Here is a 23,214-nt window from a genome sequence, read left to right as displayed (position 1 = left end):
GAAAGAAGGACAAACTTTAATTGCTGCTGAGAAGCAGGCCCTCCCTTTGCCCTTGTTGACAGTGGGCAGGACACAGCCGTCCCAGCCCCAGGTACTTCCTGCTCCTCTGGGAGGGAGCAGCCCTTCCCCTCCGGGACCCAGGATTGTGGGGGGTGAGGGTGCAGGGTGGGGGGCTTTTGACTGGCACAGGCCTATGAGCGCCACAAGACCAGGTTGGCAGGAGGTACGTCGAAGCGCTTGCGGGTGTGGTCAGTGTCCCGGCAGTACAGGTAACCGCAGGTGGGCTTCTGCGAGGTGCAGAACGGGTTCAGAGAGTTGGGGTACTGGGAGGTGTAGAAGTTGAACCTGAGCTTGTCCGGGTTCTGCCCCTTGGGGTTGAGCATCACCGGCACATAGGCCGCAGCCAGAGTCTGCTCACGGTCCTTCTTCCAGGCCAGGGACAGGGGACGTCGTGGAGATTTCACCTTTTTGCCTGATGGTGTCTTCGGCCCCTGGCTGGGTACTGAGGGTTTCTGTGGGTCCTGGGAGGAAGGAAGAAGAGGGGGAGCTGGGGAATCGGACACCATGACTTTGATTCCAAGGGCCAGGGGCAGGAGGGAAGGGATGGGGGTGCTGGTCAGAAGCCCGTGGAGCCCCTCTGGAGCCCAGCTCTGTTGGCCTTGGAGACAGACACCTCCAGGCAGGGGAAAGCTATCTGGGTTTGACCGGACTCCTGCCTCCTGCCTCTTGGTTTGCTTCTTGGAGACACCTGCCAGGTCAGAGCCTGGGGACCCCGGGGGTCCCCCTCGACTCCCCAGCCCCTTCCCCCTACATCCAGTCTACATCCAATGCCTGGCCTCTGCCACCACTCCGTCAGTCTGCTATCCTCTCTCCCCTGCAGGGTTACTCGGGCATTCCACCAAGTCTTCCTGCTGCCTAATCTCTCCCATTTCAGCCTGTGCTTCACACTCTCACCAAATCAATCTTTCTATATCGGAGTTCCCACTGTGGCGCAGCAGAAATGAATCCGACCAGGAACCATGAGGTTGTGGGTTCGATCCCTGGCCTCGCTCAGTGGGTTAAGGATCTGGCTTTGCCATGAGCTATGGTGTAGGTTGCAGACGTGGCTCAGATCCCACATTGCTGTGGCTGTGGTGTAAGTCGGCGGCTGTAGCTCCAATTGGACCCCTAGCCTGGGAACCTCCATGGGTGAGGCCCTAAAAAGCAAAAAAAAAAAAAAAAAAAAAAAAAAATCTTTCTGTATCAAGGGCTGCATCATCTGGCTGTTCCAAAAGCATCTTCGGCTCTCTGCTGCCCAGAAAATAAAGGCCAAGGCCCCTATCCTTGGAAGGCAAGACCTATAAGGACAGGGTGCCCCTAACCCTGCACTCCAGCCATAGGGTCTGCCTAGGACTTCCTGGTCACACCTGGTCCTTCCGTGTGTCCCGCGTTGGCTCAGGCTGCTCCCCCAGCCTAGGACCCCCTCCCGCCCATCCATCAAGGAAACTATCTTTCCTGTTCGGCCCTGAGCTCCTTAAGTGCATTCTTCCCCTTCTCTTTGACATGACAGCCTCCAAAATTCTATTCCTTCTCTTTCTCCGGACCAAGGCATGGAGGGAGCACTCGATAAATACTGGCTCCACAGAACTGGATTAGAGCGGGGTGGCCCGCCTCCCTTCGCCCATTCTATTTCAGAATGCCTCTCATTGTTGCAGAGTGTGTTGCTACCCAGCGATGCCTGCTTTCCAGAACCAGTCGTGGTTGCTGGGGTATGGAGGTGTCCCCTCCAGGAGGCCCCCATTCCACCTTTATCACATGTACTGACGTCAGTGTGCTCCTCTGCCACCACCTCCTTGACCACCTTGTGACGGAATCGTCTTACGCACCTTCGAAGCCCCACACCACCTCGCAGCTCTGGATGTCCTTTCACTAGAGATCCCAAAGGATGATGCCTGAGCACCTGGCAGCTCCGTCCTGGTCCCCTAGGCTTCAGCTGTGAGGGGACCCATTTCCTCTCAGCCCAGCCATACAGCGCCCGGGGACCTGGGAGGGACCTTCTGGCTACAGAGCTGCTGGAAGCTGGACCCCTGCCATCTTATCAAAGAAACCCCCAATACTGGAGTTTCCATTGTGGCACAGTGGCAACGAATCCAACTAGTAACCATGAGGTTTCGGGTTCAATCCCTGGCCTTGCTCAGTGGGTTAAGGATTTGGCATTGCCACGAGCTGTGGTGTAGGTCACAGACGTGGCTTGGATCCTGCATTGCTGTGGCTATGGCATAGGCCGGCAGCTGTGGCTCAGGTTGGACCCCAGGCCTGGGAACCTCCCTATGCCGTGGGTGCTACCCTGAAAAAAAAAAAAAAGAAAAAGAAAAGAAATCCCCAATACTCAAGTCATAATGTACATTCTTTTGCTTTGAATTTACAAGCCATGTTTCCAACTTAGACTTGCCCAGGGCTTTTCTCCACCGCAGTGTCTGCTCTCTTGTGTTCCTACCGAGCCAAATATGTGGCCTCAGCTTTGCCCTGCCAAGTTCTGCCTATCCTTCCAAGCCAGCAGCTCTCTTGACACCTCCTCCAGAAAGCCTCGGATGCTGCAGCCTCTGCCCCCATTTCACTGTCCTCTGTGCCTTTAGGGATGTGGGATGCGGTCCTTCCCTGGGCTGGGACAGGGGCAAGACAAGGGCGTATATTTTAAGGAGGTGCTCCCACTCAGACTCATGCAAGGGCACAGCGAGGGCTTCCTCACAAATATTTTGAGCCCTAGGTGCTGTGCTTGCCTCTTCTTAATCCCAAATCCTGGCCCTTCGGGGCTCTTGCTAATGTCCTAACAGCTCCCAGGGGTCAGGACCACATCCTATTCACCTCTGTGTCCCTGGGGCTTAACCCAGTGCTGGCACACATCCAGGCTGGAGAGAGGGGCGCTCCAGTATTCAGCCGCCTTCCCAGACTCTTCCAGGCTCAGCCTTGGGATGCAGGGTTACAGGCAGAGGGGCCAGCGCCTGAAATGAGGTATCATAGAGAGAATCAATGATGGTTGGAGTTCCCGTTGTGGCTCAGTGGGTTAGGAACCTGACTAGTATCCATGAGGATGCGAGTTCAATCCCTGGCCTCGCTCAGTGGGTTAAGGATCCAGCGGTGCTGTGAGCTGTGGTGTAGGTCGCAGATTTGGTTCAGATCACATGTTGCTGTGGCTGTAGAGCAGGCCGGCAGCTGCAGCTACGTGTCAACCCCTAGCCTTGGAACCACCATATGACGCAGGCGCGGCCATAAAAAGAAAAAAAAATTAAAAGAAAAAAGAATCAGCGGCAGTTTTTCACCACCATTTATGAGCACAACGCCACACTCTTTTAAGTGGATTCTCTCTGCTAATCCTCACATTAACCCTTTAAGGAAGGTATCATTATTAGCTCAATTTATAGTTAAGAAAACTGAAGTAAGGGGTGGCTCAGCAGTTAACAAACCCAACTAGGATCCATGAGGATGCAGGTTCGATCCCTGGCCTCGCTCAGTGGATTACGGATCTGACATTGCCATGAGCTGTGGTGTAGGTCACAGATGCAGCTCGGACCCCACGTTGCTGTGGCTGTGGCATAGGCCAGTGGCTATAACTCTGATTTGACCCCTAGCCTGGGAACCTCCAAAAGCTTCACATGCGGCCCTAAAAAGCAAAAAAAGAAAAAAGAGAAACAGAAAACTGGGAGTAAGGAAGTTATTCCCATGTTTAGGGTCACGTGGCTGGCAAGGAACCAGGCTTCGATTTGAAACAAGGCCTGGGCTGACCTCGGCATCCACACCCTGTACTCCATGTGACCACAGCACTGTGGGGATGGGGCCTGCCAATTCATTTCTGTCCTCATTGTGCCACCTTGCTGACCCCTTGCCAGGTGTGCTGGGCAGCAGGTGAGCAGCCAAGGCGGCCGCTCCCCAGCCCTGAGGCTCACTGGTAAGAGAAGCCACCCAGTCTCTCAGTTTGGCAGGGACCCTGTAGGGTTTTGAATGCTGGATTTTTTTGTTTGTTTGTTTTTTTGTTTTTCCACCCCACAGCATATGGAGTTCCCAGGCCAGGGATCAGATCTGAGCTGCTGTTGCAGCTGCGGCAACACCAGATCCTTAACCCACTGTGCCAGGCCTTGGATCAAACCTGCGTCCCAGCGCTCCAGAGACACCACCAATCCCGTGCACCATAGCAGGAACTCCTGAATGCTAGATTTGGGTTCTGGGTCCTTGGACCCTGCACAGTCAAGATGAAAGATGAGGTTTATTCTATGAATTATCTCTCAGCTCAGCCGAGGATGTGCCAGTAGTCGCTCCACTCATTTATGCAAAACTGTTCCTGAGCACATCAGGCTCTGGGTGTGCAAATAACAAAGACATTACCCATGTGAACACAAATCTGAAGCCCGGGGGAGCAGAGGTCCTCAGCCTGGAGCCCCTCTGACACTTTGGGTTGGAGAATTCTCATTCGTGGGGTTGTGCTGTGCATTGGATTTATTTAGCATCAATCCTGGCCTCTGTCCAGTAGATGCCAGTTACCCACCCTCCCCAGCGTGACACCCAGCAGCATCTCTTGGCATTGCCAGTGCCTTCTGAGGGCAGAGTCTGCCCTGATAGCACTGCTGTAGAGGCTATGATCATTTTTTTTTCTTCTTTCTTTTATTTTTATGGCTGCACCTGCAGCAGGTGAAAGTTCCCAAGCTAGGGGTCGAATCAGAGCTTCAGCCTACACCACAGCCTCAGCAACACCAGATCTGAGCCATATCTGCAACCTACAGCACAGCTGGTGGCAACACCAGTTCCTTAGCCCACTGAGCGAGGCCAGGAATCCTACCTGCATCCTCGTGGATACTAATCAGGTTCATTAGCGCTGAGCCTCAGCGGGAACTCCTCCATGACGATTTCTCTCTCCTCAGTGTTGAGACTGACAGCCTGGCCCTGGGGAATTTCCCTTTGCTGGACCACAGAAGTGGCTCAGGTTTTCCTGAGTTAAGCATGATCCTGAGGACGTGGGGTCCTGTCTTCCTGACACTGCAGGCAGGTGCAGCCCCTGGCCTCAGAGATGAGGGAACTGCAGAGGCCCTAGCCTTGTCCCCCACAGGATTGGCCTCCTGGACCCTGCACCTCAGGCTCGGGAGGTGGTGTGAGGGGTGACAGAGGCATATGCATTCAGAAGAGTTGGGAGGTCTGATGAGAGACCCCACAGAGAGAAGGGTCATGCTCTCTGCTAATAGGATTATTAGCAAGGGCCAGGCACCGGCCACTCTGCTCTGCAAAAGCCCCAAAAAGCCATTTTGAGATGTTATTCCCATCTTTCAAACACAGAAACTGACACTCAGAAGACTCTAAGTTCACACAGCTAGTGAGCGGCACCGAATGACCTTGCAGAAGTCACAGGACCAGTGACCAGTTAGTGCAGGAGCCCGCATCTGACTCCTGCCCACCCTCTCTGCCCCAGCCCAGGCCCTGGGGCTCCCATCAGCTGTGCCCCAGCTGCTGCTGCTGCTATGCTTGGGACCCTGGTTGAGGACAGGACCCCCCAGCACATCCAGGGAGGAGGCCCTCACAGAAACTGGAGCATAGGGTCAGCCTGGGGGAAGAGGAGAGGGATGAGGAAGAGAGAAAAGGAGGGAGAGGAGGGGGAGGAGGAGGAGGAGGAAGAGGGGGAGGAGGAGGAGGAGGGGAGAGGGAGGAGGGGAGGGGGAGGGGAGGGAAAGGAAAGGGAGGAGGAGGGGGAGGAGGAAGGAAAGGAGGAGGAGGGAGGGAGAGGAGGAGGGGGAGGGGGGAGCCCGGGCAGCCCAGCCTTGCCCTGCCCTTTCCAGGGGCCCAGCCGGGCTCCAGGTGACTAACCTCAGAGGGCCCCAGCCCCTGTGCAGGGCCCAGCACTGCCAGCTCTGGAGGGAGGGTGGGGCCCGGCTGCATACTTTCCAGGTGAACATCTGGTTTCATTTAACCATCTCCTCCCCTCTCAGGTCCTCCCTGTCTAAGGCACAGCGTGTGTGTGTGTGTGTGTGTGTGTGTGTGTGTGTGTGTGTGTTGGGAGAAGTGCTTCACAACGGAGGTTATTCCCCCCCATCATCCCCCCAGGGGGCACTTGGCAATGCCTGGAGATACTGTTGGTGGTCACAACTCGGGGGGAGGGGGGGCGGTTACTGGTGACTAAAGGACAGCCCTCCCTCCTGGCGTAGAATGGTCAACTCACAATGTCAACAGTGCCGAGGGTGAGAAAACCAGTTTAGGAGTTCCTGTCATGGCGTGGCAGAAATGAATCCAACTAGGAACCATGAGGTTGCGGATTTGACCCCTGGCCTTGTTCAGTGGGTTAAGGATCTAGCGTTGCCATGAGCTGTGGTGTAGGTCGCAGACGCGGCTTGGATCCTGAGTTGCTGTGGCTGTGGTGTAGGCCAGCAGCTGCAACTCCACTTAGATCCCCTAGCCTAGAAACCTCCATATGCTGTGGGTGCGGTCCTAAAAAGCAAAAAAAGAAAAAGAAGGAAAGGAAGAAAGAAAGAAAGAAAGAGAGAGAGAGAGAGAGAGAGAGAGAGAGAGAGAGAGAGAAAGAAAGAAAGAAAGAAAGAAAGAAAGAAAGAAAGAAAGAAAGAAAGAAAGAAAGAAAGAAAGAAAGAGAGAGAAAGAAAGAAAGGAAAACCGCTTTAGAGTTTTAAGGAAAAAATCCCATCTCCCCCGTCTGCTTCCTGCAGCCTTAAGGCTCCTTTTCCTCCTATTCCACAAGGGGCAGTGAAGCTTAAAGGGCAAGGGGAGGGTCCTGCCAGCCCCTTGTCTCTCTTCTGGAGCCTGCTACCCTATTTGCACCTGGGTTTTTTGCTTTTGGTTTCTTTTTAGGGCCACACCTGTGGCATATGGAAGTTTCCAGGCTAGGGGTCAAATCAGAGCTGCAGCCACTGGCCTATAGCCCAGCCACAGCAACACGGGATCTGAGCCACATCTGGGACCTATACCACAGCTCATGGCAACGCCAGATCTTTAACCCACTGAGCAAGGCCAGGGATCGAACCCGCATCCTCATGTATACTTGTTGGGTTCTTAACCTACTGAGCCACAGTGGGAACTCCTTGTACCTGGGTTTTGAGTTAGAGCCTAAGAAGGCTCCTGACCCCCTCCCTCCATGACCCCTACTCCTGCAGGCAGACCCAGCAAGGCCTTTGACACCTACGATGTCGACGTTTGTCTCTTAGACCAGGATGTAGACTGGGGAAGAGAGAGACAAAGGTGGCACTTTCTGAATAGGCCAGAGGACCTCATATGTGATGTCACTGCCCCAGAGGAGGGTGACACCCCGTCGTCCCCCATGCTTCAGGCCTCCGCCCACCTGCTGGGCCAGCCCAGGCCAGCCATTCCACCACGGGCACCTCGCTTTTGCACGGAGGGCCTTGTGCTCTGTCCGAATGCAAAAAGCACTGGGTGAGGCAGCTGGTTAAGCCTCCGGGGGACCTGGTACTGGACATGTGCCTGGGATCTGGAGTTTGAAGGTTTGAGCTCAGGGCTGGATGCTGCCCTTACAGGTCAGGCCTCCCTGGGCAAGTCCCTGAAACTTTTTGAGCTTCGCTTGCCTCATCTGCGAAATGGGGCCACCAAGGCCTCTGTCCTGCACCAGCTTGTGGTGGGGGTGCCACGAGCCGTGGGAACGGGAAAGCAAATAGTAAATTAGGATCAGCCTGTTCCAGCACTTACACCGAGGTTTCGAACAGGAGGCCATGTCGCAGGGGGTCTGGAATTTAAATTCCACCTCCACCGCCCACTGGGAACCTGATCTTCCAGTGGTTTATACGGAGTTTATAGGTGGTTTATAGGTAGGCCGGCTTTCCCTCCTATGAAGTGGGACTAACAGGAGAGAATCTCCTAGGGTTCCTGGGAATTAATTCGCCCTCCTCAGGTGCCCAGACCTCTGCAGCGCTCAGGAAATGTTAGCTCTCTTTACTACTTGTCACAATTTTGCCTCGGAGGTGGGGTCATGGACTGAAGGTCCAGAAAGCGTCTTGGGGAAGTGAGGGGCCAGGGACCAGACGAGTTAGCTGATGCCCACTTCCTGTCCTCCCTCTCCCCCCAGACAATGACAGCTCCACAGCAGGGGAACCAGAGTCCAGCAGTGTCACTGGTACCTAAGCCTTTTGTAAGAGGCCCTCAGGGGTTCTTGTTGTGGCGCGGCGGAAACGGATCTGACTGGGAACCACGAGGTTGTGGGTTTGATCTCTGGCCTCAATCAGTGAGTTAAGGATCCAGTGAGCCGTGAGCTATGGTGTAGGTCAAAGATGCAGCTCGGATCTGGTGTGGCTGTGGCTGTGGCTGTGCCCGGCAGCTGTAGCTCCGATTAGACCCCTAGCCTGGGAACCTCCATATGACGAAGGTGTGGCCCTAAAAAGTGGCGGGGGTGAGAGGCCCTCAGTTCCCACCCTCACAGGTTGGGGAGTGGAAGGGGGCTGGGCTGGGGCCTTCACCCTCCCTCCTTCCAATCAAACTTCTCATGACCTTAGGCTGCCCTGATCCAGCACTGTGACGTCATCCCACCTGGGGCATCCTTGGCCTGGGCCTTCCTTGGTGGTGAGGTGGGACTTCTGGTGGCCGGGGCTCCAGAGGTTTTCAGAGTCTCTGGGTGGGTACTGTGGTGCTAAGGTAGGAAGAACCTGCATGGTGCCGCGGGCATTGTGACACTGCTTTGACAACATAATTCGTTCCATTTTCCTAAGGAGATGGGGGCAGGGCTGAGGGCTGAAGTTTCAAGGTCTAGAAGGGAACTAGTGAGTGTTAGGTAGTGGCGTGAGTGGTGTTTATTCATTATTCAGGTACTTCAAGAAGTCCTGGGAGTTCCCGTTGTGGTGTAGTGGGTTAAGAATACCACTGCAGGAGTTCCCGTCTGGTGCAGTGGAAATGTATCTGACGTAGGAACCATGAGGTTGTAGGCTTGATCGCTGGCCTTGCTCAATCGGTTAAGGATGTGGCGTTGCCATGAGCTGTGGTGTAGGTTGCAGACTCGGCTTGGATCTGGAGTTGCTGTGGCTGTGGTGTTGGCTGGCAGCTATAGCTCTGATTCGACCCCTAGCCTGGGAACCTCCATGTGTCATGGGTGTGGCCATAAAAAGAAAAAAAAAAAAAAAAAAGAATCCCACTGCAGCAGCTCTGATTGCAGAGGCGAGGGTTCAATTCCCCACCAGGGAACATAAATAGAAATAAATAAAAGTAATTTTTTGGAGTTCCCATTGTGGCTCAGTGGGTTAAGAACCCAACTAGTATCCATGAGAATGCAGGTTTAATCCCTGATCTCGCTCAGTGGGTTGGGGATCCAGAATTTCCATGAGCTATGGTATAGGTCGCAGATGTGGCTCAGATCCTGCCTCGGATCGGGCATTGCTGTGTGTGTGGTCCAGCAGCTGCAGCTCCGATTGGACGCCTAGCCTGGGAACTTCCATATGCTGCAGCTGTGACCCTAAAAAGAAAAAAAAAAAAAAGTCCCAATGTTTTTCCAGGCCCCCAGTGTGTCACAAGGAATCACTGGTAGGAAAGAAATGTACACAGTCACCTCTCCATTCTCTTTCTTCCTCCCTTTATTTCTATCTGCTTTCTAAAATACAGAGGTAGGAGTTCCTGTTGTGGCTCAGGGGTAATGAACCCAACTAGTATCCAAGAAGATTGCAGGTTCAATCCCTGGCCTCATTCAGTGGGTTAAGGATCCAGCATCGCTGTGAGCTGGGGAATAAGTCCTAGGCACGGCTTGAATCTGGTGTTGCTGTGGCTATGGTGTAGGCCGGCAGCTGTAGCTCTGATTATACCCCTAGCCTGGGCACCTCCATAGGCCACGGGTGTGGCCCCCCAAATAATAAAGCATAGAGATAAAGGATGGATGGATGGATGGACACATCTCTTGCTATTTTTTCCCTCACTCTATGCAGTAGCTACTTTCTTAAACATGCCCTGCTCTCTCCCCTCTTAGCCTTTTTTTTTTTTTTGTCTTTTTAGGGTGTCTCCTGTGGCATATGGAGGTTCCCAGGCCAGGGGTCAAGTTGGAGCTATAGCCACTGGTCTATGTCACAGCCACAGCAACGTGGGATCTGAGCCGCGTCTGCGACCTACACCACAGCTCATGGAAACGCCAGATCTTTAACACACTAGCGAGGCCAGGGATCGAACCTGCGTCCTCATGGATGCTTGTTAGATTCATTTCCACTGAGCCACGATGGGAACTCCCACTCTGAGCCTTTGTATTGGCTGATCCCTTTCTTGTACCTTCAAACAGGGTAGGAGGTGAAGAGCTGGATGGACAGGTGAATAGGCAGCTGGTTGGGTGGGGCGACCACGGGTGAGTGGATGGGCAGAGAGTCAGTGAGTGGATGGATGGTGGGTTGTTGTGACATAGAGGATGGTACTGCGGGCCCAGGAGCCAGACTTTTGGGGCTTGAATCCTGGCTCTACCATTTCACTAGTTGTGTGACCTTAGGTAAATAATTGACCTCTCTGTACTTCAGTTTGCTCATCTGTAAAATGGGTGGACTAAAGGTCTCTAACTAATAGAACTGGGCAAAGCACTTAGGACAGTGCCTGGCACAGAGGAAGCCCTCAATAAATAGTAGCTATTATTGTGTCTGGGTGGGTGGTTGTGTTGATAGGTAGATGACTGAATGGGCTGACCTGTCCCCCAATTTTTTTTTTAATGGCTGCACCCATGGCATATGAGTTTCCAGGCCAGGGACTGAATCTGAGCTGCAGCTGTGACCTACAGCAATGCCAGATCCTTTAAGCCACTGTACCAGGCTAGGGATGAAACCTGTGCCTCTTCAGGACCTGAGCCGCTGCAGTTGGATTCTTAACCCACTGCACCACAGCGGACACTCCTGTCCTGTCTCCATCTTCAAAAACCAATTCCTCCCCTGCCCCCCCCCCCACTTCCCCAGGGTCCCATCTCCCCAACCCTAGACTTGGTGGGCACCTTCCAGGAATGTGTCCAAAATGCCGCATGTGGGAGTTGCCTGGCTTCTCCCTGGGGTGGTGGGGGCAGGAATAAAGGAGGCTCAGGGTGAGGGAGGCAGGGCAAGCTGGTGACTTCCTGCCCTCAGCCCACTGGCTTGGGCTGGCCCGGAATGCGTTTCCGTCCTGGCATTGTGCCGGCGCTGACTGTCAGGTATGCAGTAGACTTTGGGGCCCACAGGCAAATTGGGAGTTGGGGTGTTGATGACTTGTATCGGGTGCTCAGATCTCACACTCTGATGGTAATGACCCCTAATTTCTGAGGAGGCTGAGTGGGACCGGGAGGGGAGGTGGCCAGGAGGAGGAGTAGCCATCAGGGCTCGCCTTGCAGGAGCCTCTGAGCAGGGATCTTGAAGACTCCAAGGCGATGATAACTTGCCTGGGGAGGGAGGGAGGGGAGCCTGGCAGGTGCTGAGTTTTATTGTTATTATCACTTTTTTTTTTTTTTGTCTTTTTGCCTTTTCTAGGACCACTCGCGTGGCATATGCTGATTCCCAGGCTAGGAGTCGAATCAGAGCTGTAGCCACCGGCTTACTCCAGAGCCACAGCAACGTGGGATCCGAGCCATGTCTGCAACCTACACCACAGCTCACAGCAACGCCGGATCCTTAACTGGCAAGGCCAGGGATCGAACCCACAACCCCATGGTTCCCAGTTGGATTCGTTAACCACCACGCCACGACGGGAACTCCTGCTATTATCACTTCTAAGCCCCAGACAACACTGCCTTGGTCCTGCCTCCTGGAAGCCCACCCTTTCTGCCTTCTCTGCCACACTTCCAGCATGAGTTCATGTTATTCCTCATCAAAATTCCTGGAATGGGAGTTCCTGTTGTGACTCAGTGGTAACGAACCTGACTAGTATCCATGAGGTTTTGGGTTCGATCCCTGGCCTCGATCAGTGGGTTAAGGATCCGGCGTTGCTGTGAGCTGTGGTGTAGGTTGCAGACGCGGGTCAGATCCTGAGTTGCTGTGGCTGTGGTGTAGACAGCTGCAGTTCCTATTTGACCCCCTAGCCTGGGAACTTTCATATGCCACGGATGCGGCCCTAAAAAGAAAAGACAAAATTCCTGGAAGGTAAGGACTGTGATCTGTACCCCACGGCACTCAGTGGGTGTTTGGGAAGGATGAGGAGACCTGATGGGCTGACTTGTGGAGGAAGATCAGCAACCACTCCCACCCCTTGCCAGACACAGACACATAACCTCTGCCCCTCCTGCCCTATCTGCTGTTAAGGTGCAGATAGGCACGTGGCTTTCAGGGTCCTGCCACTGCCTTGCTCTAAGTGGTCTGGTTATTTGAGCATTCTCTCTCCACTCCTCCTAGGTCCTGTGTCATTTGGACAAATTACATAACCCCTCTGATCCTTACCTGAATTTTTTCTTCCTTTTTTTGGCTGTCCCATGGCATACTGAGCTCCTGGCCCAGGGCTGAGTCAGATTTTTTTTTTCTTGCTCCAGGCCCCACTTCCTCTGTCCTGCAGCAATGGTGAGCCAGAGGAACTCTTTTTCTTCTTTTCTTATTTTTTTCTCTTTTAAGGGCTGCACCTGTGGCTTATGGAAGTTCCGGGGCTAGGGGTCCAATCAGAGTTACAGCTGCTGGCCTACAGCAACACTGGATCCGAGCTACATCTGTGACCTACACCACAGCTCACAGCAACACCGGACCTTAACCCACTGAGCAAGGCCAGGGATTGAACCCGCATCCTCGTAGATACTAGTCCAATTTGTTACCCCTGAACCACAACAGGAACTCCCCAAGCCATAGTTTCAACCTACGCAATTTCAGATCCTTAACCCACTTGTGCTGGCCCAGGGGTCCTAGCTCTCCCAAGATACTGCTGATCCCGTTGTGTCACAGTGGGAACTCCTTGATTTTTTTTTTTTCCTTTCCTTTGTTGGATTTCAAGGACAGACGACTGATTTATTCCTACAGCTCACTTCCTGGTGTATTATCATCACTGATCCACGGAGGCCTCCTTTGCGGCTGTATTAATTTTCCCTCTTTATCTCCAGGCTCCAGCCACATTCCCCACCCACCCCCACCAGAGGCAACCATTCTAAAGTGCTTAATGAGTATCTTCTTGTTCGTGTGTGTTTGCAAAATACATATGGTTGTTTGGGGTGCAGGTAGTGTTCATTTACATAAGTGGTTTGTGTGATTTCCATCTCATTCTGTTGTTTACTTTGATCGCTACCTGCTGTTTTTTAGATCCAGTCCGTGTTGCTAGACAAGCATCTACTTTCTTGCTTCCAAGTGCCCTGTATCCCCTCCCTGCCCGGGTGTCTCCAACTCCCCCGTCCCCACACACAGCACTGCGGTGGCATCACACCCACGTCCCCTTAAGGACCGGAGATAGGGTTTCTTTGGGGCATCTTCCTAAAAGAGAATTGGCTGGTCATAGCGTAGGAGTAGATGTTGTGTGGCGTCGTCTTTGCTCCATCCTTGAAATGGGGAGACTGCCCCCCTTCCTTGCAGGGCTGACTGGCTGGGAGGGGGTTAAGATAATCCACGGGGCCCGGTACCCGACACAGAAAAGATGCTCAGTGAGTGGTAGAGGCAGCAGCTGGTCCTTCCAGGCCTTGGGGAAAGACAAGCTGGACCCAGGAGAGGTGGCGTGGAAACACACCCAGGGCTCAAAGTCCCAGTCCCGGGGGCTGGCCTCCAGAACACGTGAGAAGCATGTGGGGCTGTACCGATTCCCAGGGGTAGGGACTGATTGCGAAGGTTAGTAGCTGCCACAGCAGAGTGCAGGGCAGTCCAGAGGAGATGCCATGCCTGGAAAATGCTTCCCAAACCCAGCGCTCAGCTCTCTCCCCTCTGAGCCTCTGCACACAAGAGGGGCCGGACAGCCTCAATGGCTGTCCACCTCCACTCTGCCAGCCAACGGGCATTTTAACCAGATAAGAAACCGCAGGACAGTGATGGAGACCACCGGCCCATTTTACAGGTGGAGGGACCGAGGTTCAGGCAGACTCCAGGGTCTCACAGGAGGTTAGTGGCAGAAGAGGCACCAGAACCTACATCCCACCCCCCACCTCCACCCCGACCCAGGGTTCTTTAAAAAAAGAAAATACATTCCATGCTAAATCATGTTCTTTGGAGTTTCGGTTATGGCTCAGCTGTAACAAACCCAACTCATATTCATGAGGGCGCGGGTTCGATCCCTGACCTCGTTCAGTGGGTTAAGGATCCGGTGTTGCCATGAGCTGTGGTGTAGGTCGCAGATGTGGCTCAGATCCTGCGTTGCTGTGGCTGTGGTGTAGGCTCCAGCTCCACTACTCCAGCTGGTGTAGCTCCAGCTGCTACAGCTCCGATTCGACCCCCATCCTGGGAACCTCCATATGCCATGGGTGCGGCCCTAAAAAGACCAAAAAAAAAAAAAAAACATGTTTTTTATTATTTTCAGAATTTTAAGTTACATGATCTACCAACAGAGCACATTACTGAAAAATAAAAAAATAAAATCCACACGCGGCCCTGGCACCCTTATGTACCTATAGTCACGATCTGTGAGAAATTTTGCTTTTCAGTTTTGTTTTTAAAAATCTTTTCTTCTTTTTTTTTAAAGCACACGATTTCAGATGGTGGAATGTGTTTTACAAGGGGATGTTTTTGCCTGGCCTTTGGGGCAACCTAGTAGACACCAGCCCCACCCTGCCTCCTAGGCTCTGGTGGAATTTTCCTTCTCGAGGCTCTTTGTTGAATTGGTCCTGCTCTCGTGCCACCTGTCAGGCCCTCTGTTCTGTCTTTGCTTTTCTCTCTTTAGCAGCCCTGTGCCCAAAGTCATGGTAGTGGATGGGGGTGGTAACACAGAGATACTAAGTACCTACAGTGAGTCAGACTCTGCTGGGTACCTTAACCCTCTATCTCGCTGAATCTCTTAACAATCTTACGTTAATAGCCCCTGTTTACAGGTGAACAAACTGAGGCTCAGAGAAGTGGCAACTCAGCCAAGGTCACGCCCTTGATAAACAGCAGAGTCAGGATTTAACCATTTTCCCCCGCAAGGAACTCTCCCACTATGCCATAGTCCCATCAGCAGAGACCATGGTAGGAGTCCCCATTGCGGCTCAGCAGGTTAAGACCTCCACTAGTATCCCTAAGGATGTGGGCTCGATCCCTGGCCTCAATCAGTGGGTTAAGGATCCAGTGTTGCCATGAGCTGTGGTGTAAGTTGTGTGTAGGTCGCAGATGTGGCTTGGGTCTGGTGTTGCTGTGGTTGTGGGGTAGGCTGGTGGCTGCGATTTGACCTCTAGCCTAGGGACTTCTATATGCTGGGGGTACAGCCATAAAAATAAAACAAAAACAAAAACAAACCCAGAGCCCATGGTCATAAAGGGAGATGAGTCTCTGGCCAGCATCCCCCAAACACACGACTCCACACCAGGAATGGACTTTGGATATTCACGCTCTCAGGCATCAGGTGATGACCTTGAGCCCCCTCTCAGGATGTAGGGGTCTGCACTAGCCAGACTTCCTCTTAGTCTGACCACAGCTCCTGCCCTGCCCAGAGGAATGCTGAGGCTGAGGGGATTGAAGCCCACCTGCCCTGCAGGCTGGAGGAAAGAGGTTCAGGTGCTAGTATAGTAGAAGGCCTGGAACGAGAGTCTGGCCAAGGTGACCGGCAGCTCAAAGGCATGTGGGAGCTGGCATGATGGGAGTTTTGACCTTTGCCCCCACAGGTTGCAGAGACCTGGGGTGGGGATGAGGTAACTCTTGGGGTCTCTTGCCCTGCCCTCCCCACCACAGAATGCACCCCCACCTCCCCCAGCCAGGAGTGTTTGGTTTTGTCGGAGGAAAGACCACATCTTTGTCAAAGGTCTTGCAGGGTCTCTGGGGAGACGGCAACTCCCTGGCCCCAATCCCACCCCACATTCCAGAACTGGCCAGTGGGAGTTCCCATTGTGACGCAGTAGGAACAAACCTGACTAGCATCCATGAGGATGCGGGTTTGATCCCTGCCCTGCTCAGTGGGTTAAGGATCCGGCGTTGCTGTGAGCTGTGGTATAAAGCAGAACTGGCCAGTGAAGTCTTGGGGTTACTAAGTGATTGCTGAGCCAAGATTTAATTACAGGATTGGGCTCTGGGCTGTTTTGAGGGGAGCCTGTGAGTTGGCTGTTCCCTTTACTGGGGAGCAGGTGTGAGGTGTGGTTATTAGATGGAGCGGGGCCGAGCGGCAATCACCTGGGGTGCTGAGCTGGACAGAGAATCGGGCCGCAAGCCTGCCCCTGGGGAACTCAGCCTCAAAAGCCAGAGCCAGCCCCCCGCCCACTACCAACATGGGACTAGAATCTGGGAGAATGGATGACAAGGACAGGGTGGGCTCTGACACCCAGACTCTGCAGCCTCAAGCCCTGCTGGCACTCATGGTCTCCTTGGCTCCCCTTTTCTTCAACCCTAACCAAAACTAACCCCCAAAGCAAGGAGACCAGAAGAGGCAGAAATGTACAAGGAGTGGCCCGTGGGTGCCAGGCCCTGTGCTGGCATGTCACATCCATTATCCTTTTTTTTTTTTACTTTTCTAGGGCCGCTCCCACGGCATATGGAGATTCCCAAGCTAGGGGTCTAATCGGAGCTGTAGCCGCCGGCCTACGCCACAGCCACAGCAATGCAGGAACTGAGCCGAGTCTGCAACCTACACCACAGATCACGGTAACGCCGGATCCTTAACCCACTGAGCAAGGCCAGGGATCGAACCCGCAACCTCATGGCTCCTAGTCAGATTCGTTAAATATCCTGTTTAATCTTCCTAACAGCCCTCAGAGGAGGCACTGGTACGACACCCAGGTTACAGGTGAGGAAACGGGCCCAGAGTTGGTTTTTTTTATTTCTCTATATGCAAACTGTTTACTAAATCCTTCCTTTGTTCTTAAGAAAGGTCGCACAAACCAATAATTTTGCTTTCTGTTTCTGCCACCAGCACGTGTCCCCATCCCCTCCCTCTTACATCAATTAACCAACTGATTAGCCAATGAACCCATCAATTATGCAGCTTCCCTTAGCTCCTCAGTCTACTTTGTCCTCCTGGTCCTTTATCCAGCTGCTATGTGATCCTTAAAAAAAATAACTTTTTTTTTTCTTTCCTAGGACCCCACCTGCAGCACATCGAGGTTCCCAGGCTAGGGGTCTAATAGGAGCTGTACCGCCGGCCTACGCCAGAGCCATAGCAACGCCAGATCTGAGCCGCGTCTGCAACCTATACCACAGCTCATGGCAATGCCGGATCCTTAACCCACTGAGCAAGGCCAGGGGTCGAACCCGCAAGCTCATGGTTCCTAATCGGAGTCGCTTCTGCTGCACCAGGATGGGAACTCAGATCCCTCATGATTTCTTATGTATCTTTCCATAGTTTCTCTGTGCCAGTCCAAGCCAATAAGATCATATTTATCCTGGCCCAAGTGGTAACACACACACACAGAGTTTTGGTCAATAGTTTATTAGCTTATCTTGTAGAAAACTGGACACAGTCTGGTGACTCATTCATTTTTAGAGTTGCCTTATTATTCCATTGTGTGCATCTGCCATAATTTATTTAAACAGTCATCTTTAGCTGGACAATCTGTGTTGTTTCCCATCTGACCGCTGGCCTTTTTAAGCCGGTCATATCCTGGGCAACCTTGTCATGACCTTCCTCCCACCCCCTAATTCCCAGCTCCACCATCCTGAGCCCCTGCAGAGGTCCTCCCTCCTTCCACAGTCCTCCCTGGCTCCTCTAGCCCACCCTGATTGCTCCTCATCTCTCCGTGTGTCTTTCTCTGTCTCCCCAAATAGACTAAAGCAACTCGAACTGAGGAACCATGTCTTTGCTGTCTCTAGATCCTTCACAGCCCAGAGCTGAGCACACAGCAATTCTCAAGAATATTAGGAGTTCTCGTCGTGTCTCAGCAGGTTAAGAACCCGACCTGATGTCCTTGAGGATGCGGGTTCAATCCCTGACCTCGCTCAGTGGGTTAAGGATCTGGCATTGTCACGAGCTGCAGTGTCACAGATGCAGCTTGGAGCTGGCGTTGCTGCGGCTCTGGTGTAGGCCTCAGGTGCAGCTCTGATTCAACCCCTAGCTTGGGAACTTCCATCTAACACAGGTGCAGCCAAGAAAATAATAATTTAAAAAAATAAAAGAATGTGATGTTCCCACGGTGGCTCAGAGGAAATGGATCTGACTAATATCCATGAAGATGAAGGTTCGAGCCCTGGCCTCACTTGGTGGGTTAAGGATCTGATGTTGCCGTGAGCTGCGGGGTAGATCACAGATGAGGCTTGGGTCTGGTGTTGCTGTGGCTGTGGTGTAGGCCAGTGGCTGTAGCTCCAATTCAACCCCTAGCCAGGGAACGTCGTATGCTGTGGGTGTGGCCCTAAAAAGTCAAAAAAAAAAAAAAAAAAAAAAAGAAGAAGAAGAAGACTCTTAGTTATATAGTGGAAGTCGTATGTGAATGGAGCTGCTGGATGGTGGCTCTCCTGGGGATGGCTAAGGGTGGAAGAGCCCAGAAGCTGTGCAAGGTGGGAGGGACCTCATGCCTCAGGGGTTCAAGAAGGAAGCCCCCATCTCATGCCTGGGTGTCTAGGGCACTTGGGTGGGTTGTGATGATGTCCAGGGCATGACAGGGCACCTGGGGTTCCCCTATGCACTTTCTGTGTGGACAGTGGGAGGGGCCATGATGCGGAGATGGGGGTAGAGGGACGGATGGCAGGGTAGGTGTCATCCCGTCTCTGCTAACATCCCTGGCATCCTTCACGGGTCAGCTCGAGTCTCAATTCTTCCAAAAAGGCTGGCAGGACTTCTTCAGCCCATGCTGCCCTCCCCTCCTCTGAATTCCTGCTTTGCTGTGTGTTAGTGACAGCAGTCACTGTCCTGTACTGACTCATCATGCTCTGCCGCCTTGAATCGTGTAAATCTAGCTCCCCGATGAGTCCCCAAAGAGCCACCATGGTAGAAATAAGACTTCGATAATTCTCTTCTATTCCCAGCTACTCTAAACACTCAGAACAGCACCAGGCAACCGGGAGAGCCTCCACAAACACTTGCCGAGTGAGCAGGAACTGGTTCCCAGCGTGCCATGGGAGTGGGTGGGGTAGGACAAGGTTGACCAGAGGCATGTCACCAAGGAAAAACATTTGGGGAGCAAGAGTGGTTTTTCTTTTTAGGGCCACACCTGCAGCATATGGAATATCCCGGATTAGGGGCTGAATTGCAGCTGCAGCTGTCGGTCACAGCCACAGCCACAGCCATGCCAGATCTGAGTTGCCTCTGCCACCTACGCCAAAGCTCATGGCAGCGCCAGATCCCTAACCCACTGAGTGAGGCCAAGGATGGAATTCGCAACCTCATGGATATTAGTCGGGTTCTTAACCCACTAAACCACAATGGGAACAAGTGTTTTTATTTAGTTTTATATTTTGCTTTTTTTTTAGGGCTGCATCCAAGGCATATGGAAGTTCCCAGGCTAGGGGTCGAATTGGAGCTATAGCTGCCAGCCTACACCACAGCCACAGCAACACAGGGTCTGAGCTGACTCTGTGACCTACAGCACAGCTCACAGCAACAGCGGATCCTTAACCCATTGAGTGAGGCCAGGGATCGAACCCACATCCTCATGGATCCTAGTCGGGTTTGTTAACCCCTGAGCCACGAAGGGAACCACAGGTGTTTTTAAAGATGCTCTGCCCCCCAGTATGTTCCTCAGTCCCTCTCCTCCTGGGAAAACAATGCCCTCATAGCCACAAGCCCTGAAGCCCCTTCTCATCCTGTCCCTTGATACTGAAGCAAGTAAAGGGGACTTTTCAAAAATGTCACCATCGGGAGTTCCCACTGTGGCTCAGTGGTTAATGAATCTGACTAGGAACCATGAGGTTGCGGGTTGGATCCCTGGCCTCGCTCAGTGGGTTAAGGATCCTGCGTTGCAGTGAGTTGTGGTGTAGGCTGGCGGCTACAGCTCCGATTGGACCCCTAGCCTGGGAACCTCCATTATGCCTCGGGAGCGGGCCCTAGAAAAGACCAAAAAAAAAAAAAAAAAAAAAAGTTACTGTCATGAAAAGCAATCAAAAGCAGGAAGCTACACTAAATTAAGAGATTAGAGAGACATTAGCAAACGCAATGTGTAAATTTTTTTTCTTTTTTGGCTGCCCTGTGGCATTGGAGTTCCTGGGCCAGGGGTCAGTTTCCAGTGGCAGTTCTGACCTATACCATAGCTGCTGGATCCTTAACCCACTGTGCCAAACAGGGGATCGAACCTTTGTCCCAGTGCTCCCGAGACATCACCGATCCCGTTGCACCATAAGCGGGAACTCCATAATGTGTGAACCTTGATTGGACTGTAGGTTGGAAAAAAAAATCAAAAACTAAAATGACATTTGGGGGGGTAATTTGGAAAAAATGTTTTGGACGTGCCCCAAGCATGTGGAAATTCCTGAAGGATTGCACTCAAGACACAGCAGTGAAAATGCCCACTTAACCCACTGAGCCACCAGGGAACTACAGGAATTTTTTTTTTTCTTTTTTTGGCTGCATCTGAGGTGTATGGAAGTTCCTGGGTCAGGGATCAAATCTAAGCCCCAGCTGAGACCTATGCCACAGCTGCAGCCACACCAGACCCTTAACCCATTGCATCGGGCTGTGGATCAAACCCGTGTCCCAGCAGCAACCCCAGCCTCTGCAGACATAACACCAGATCCCGATCCTGATATGCCACAGTAGGAACTCCCTAGGAAATTTTTAATATGTAATTTATTTTTGATGTTAGTAACATACTAATGTTCAGTTTCCGGAGTGTAATAACCGTTTTGTGGTCATTTACGAGAACGTCCTTATTCATAGGCATTGGATACTGAAGTGGGGGTGGGGGTGGGGAGATGTGCCATGATATCCACAGCGTGCAGCTGTCAGCAAAATAAAGTGTGCGTGTGCACATGCACGCGCACGCACACATGCACGGGTGGTCATTTTACTAGTTTTTCACATTTTTCAAGATGAAAAGTCAAAAGGAAAGTATCTGTGGTACAAAGAACTATGACATCCAAACTGTCTGGGGGAAAGATGAGGGGAAATGCAGCAGGGCTTCTGCTGGGACAGCTCAGGGGGAACAGTCTGACTACCTATGACTTCATCGCCCCCCACCCAGCCTTCCACTCCTGCTGCCCTGAAAGCATCCAAATCTATCCCCATGGCCTGACTCTCCCCCACGCTCTGCATCTTTCACAGTCTCCCAGGTCTTCATCTGATGGGACATCCCCTAGTGGACAGCCACCCCCTGGCTTGGTTAGAGCAGCACTTGAAGCACCTTAAAGGTCCACAGCTCATCTCCCTGGAGAGTGAACAGAACCCTACATGGCTCGACCCACCTGGAGTTTTTAAAAATCATATTCACGTAGAGAGTGTGAGAAAATCGAACCCTTGTACACTGCTGGTGGGAATGTAAATGATGCTACCACTGTGGAAAACAGTATGCAGGTTCCTGGTAAAACTAAAAATAGAACTACCACATGATCCAGCAATTCCACTCCTGGGTATATACCCAAAGACAATGAGAAAGATACAGGCACCCCAATGTTCACAGCAGCATTATTTACAATAGACAAGATGAGGAAGCAACCTAAGTGTCCATCAAAGACAAATGGATAAAAAAGATGTGGTATATACACATGTTCATATGTACCCACACACAGTAATAGGAATATTACTCTGCCGTAAAAAAGAATGCAATTTTGCCATTTGCAACATGGATGGACCTAGAGGATATTATGCTTGGTAAAAGAAGTCTGAGAAAGACAAATACCATATGTTATCCCTTATATGTGGAATCTAAAAAATAAAACAAGGGACGTCCCACTGTGGCTCAGCAGGTTAAGAATCTGACTAGAATCCATAAGGATGCAGGTTTGATCCTGGCCTTGCTCAGTGGGTTAAATGATCCAGCATTGCCTTGAGCTGTGGTATAGGTCGCAGACGTGGCGTTCCTGTAGCTGTGGTGTAGGTCAGCAGCTGCAGCTTGGATTTGGCCTCTAACTTGGGAACTTCCATATGCCGCAGGTGTGGCCCTAAAAAAGACAAAAAATAAAATAAATTTTTAAATAAAAAAATAAAACGAATGAATATAACAAAACGAAACAGACTCACAGATACAGGGAACAAACTAGTGGTTACCAGAAAGAAGGAAGAGGGGTAGGGGATTAAGAGGCACAAACTGGGTATAAAATAAATAAGCAACAAGGGTATATTGTACAGCACAGGGATTATAGACAATACTTTATAATCACTTTAAATGGCGTATAATCTATAAAAATATCGAATCACTATGTTGTATGCCCGAAACTAATATAATGTAAATCAAATATATTTTAATGAAAAAATACATTCACTTAACTTCACAGAAAAACGTTTGATGCAAAAAAAAAAAAAAGGCCAAGATTTAGTCCGTTGTTTTCTCTTTGGAGCTCTGTCAATAAGGATATTTTCCGCGCTAGTCATAGATTGGGATACTAGTTTATTGATTTCCCTCGTTTACTCTTTTTTCCTATGAGCATTACTTATGGGCTCCTGGCCCTCCTTTCAGCGGGCTTCTAGAACCTTTCACCGGTGTGCGCCTGGGCCAGCCATCTCCCCAGTGCTGGGCACACGAGTGGTTTCCGAAGTGACCTGGTCACGCACCTCCTTAGAAGCAGGGAGCTCGCCCGCCCCCTCCCGTCCCGGGTGGGGAGGAGGTGGGGGAGGAGGGCCGGAGGAGGGCCGGGAGGCGACCTGGGGGAGGGGGAGGTCGTCTTCCGGGCTGGGCGTGGGCTGGGCGAGGTCCCCGGCCCACCGGGCCCGGCCAACAATGGCCAGTTGTGGAAGGAGGCTGCAGGAATGCGGCCGGGGGAGTCGGGCGGTGGGGCGGTGGCGGCGGCGGCGGCGGCCGCGGGGCGGGGCCGGGTGGCAGCCGCAGCCTCTTACCTGTCCAGGTAGCTCGCATTTCCCGGAGAGCGGCGGCGCCCGCAGCACCTGTCGCCCGGCGCGCGGGCGGGGAGGACGGCGCGGGTCATGGCCTGCTAGAGGCTCCTGGGGAGACGGTGCGGAGTCCAGTCTCGGGCAGGGCAGGCCAGGGAGGGACAGTCCTCCCCGGCGCCCGCGCGGCCGGCGGCAGCATGAAGAAGAACCCGACGGTGCAGGGCACCTTCAGCAAACTCTTTGGCAAGAAGCACGCCAACCCGCCCGCCACCTCCCTCTATGCCACCAATCCCCCCTGGATTTTCACCCAGGAGGCCCCGGAGGAGGGGACCCGGGACTTCG

General features: G+C 52.4%; 2 protein-coding genes across 4 annotated transcripts in view; one reads left to right on the top strand and one right to left on the bottom strand.

Annotated features, from left to right (window-relative positions):
- On the bottom strand, nucleotides 1-23,012 carry CIMIP3 (ciliary microtubule inner protein 3). 3 transcript variants are annotated; one of them, XM_084968093.1, is made up of 3 exons: nucleotides 22,879-23,012; nucleotides 2,845-2,981; nucleotides 1-521 (listed from the first exon to the last, which is right to left on the bottom strand). In XM_084968093.1, exons 2-3 carry the CDS (start codon nucleotides 2,881-2,883, stop codon nucleotides 192-194), a joined length of 369 nt encoding a protein of 122 aa, XP_084824219.1. In that variant the 5' UTR covers nucleotides 2,884-2,981; nucleotides 22,879-23,012; the 3' UTR covers nucleotides 1-191. The 3 variants fall into 3 exon arrangements, with proteins under 3 accessions (XP_084824219.1, XP_084824221.1, XP_084824220.1); XM_084968095.1 differs by lacking the exon at nucleotides 22,879-23,012 and adding an exon at nucleotides 8,464-8,582; XM_084968094.1 differs by lacking the exon at nucleotides 22,879-23,012 and adding an exon at nucleotides 8,503-8,582.
- C7H6orf132 (chromosome 7 C6orf132 homolog) overlaps nucleotides 11,067-23,214 on the top strand; it is a 49,565-nt gene continuing 37,417 nt past the window's right edge. The window contains exons 1-3 of the mRNA XM_021098692.2: nucleotides 11,067-11,107; nucleotides 14,722-14,786; nucleotides 22,771-23,214. Coding sequence (XP_020954351.2) covers nucleotides 11,067-11,107; nucleotides 14,722-14,786; nucleotides 22,771-23,214 — 550 coding nt within the window. The remainder of the gene's footprint in view (nucleotides 11,108-14,721; nucleotides 14,787-22,770) is intronic.

The sequence above is a fragment of the Sus scrofa genome, chromosome 7, assembly GCF_054392235.1.
Source record: "Sus scrofa isolate SSC_HxYL_T2T_F1_AM1 chromosome 7, Sscrofa_HxYL_maternal_Yorkshire_Landrace_v2.0, whole genome shotgun sequence".
In the NCBI taxonomy this organism is placed as follows: Eukaryota; Metazoa; Chordata; class Mammalia; order Artiodactyla; family Suidae; genus Sus; species Sus scrofa.
The sequence above is the reverse complement of the archived record's forward strand: the minus strand, read 5'-3'. Positions and strand labels throughout refer to the sequence as shown.

Excerpts from the sequence above, each read along its gene's own strand:
- CIMIP3 (XM_084968093.1), bottom strand. The coding sequence starts at position 2,883 with ATGTGTGCCAGCACTGGGTTAAGCCCCAGGGACACAGAG. Across the intron at positions 522-2,844 it reads TAAGCCCCAGGGACACAGAG|GACCCACAGAAACCCTCAGT; the intron begins GTGAATAGGATG and ends CCTTCCTCCCAG.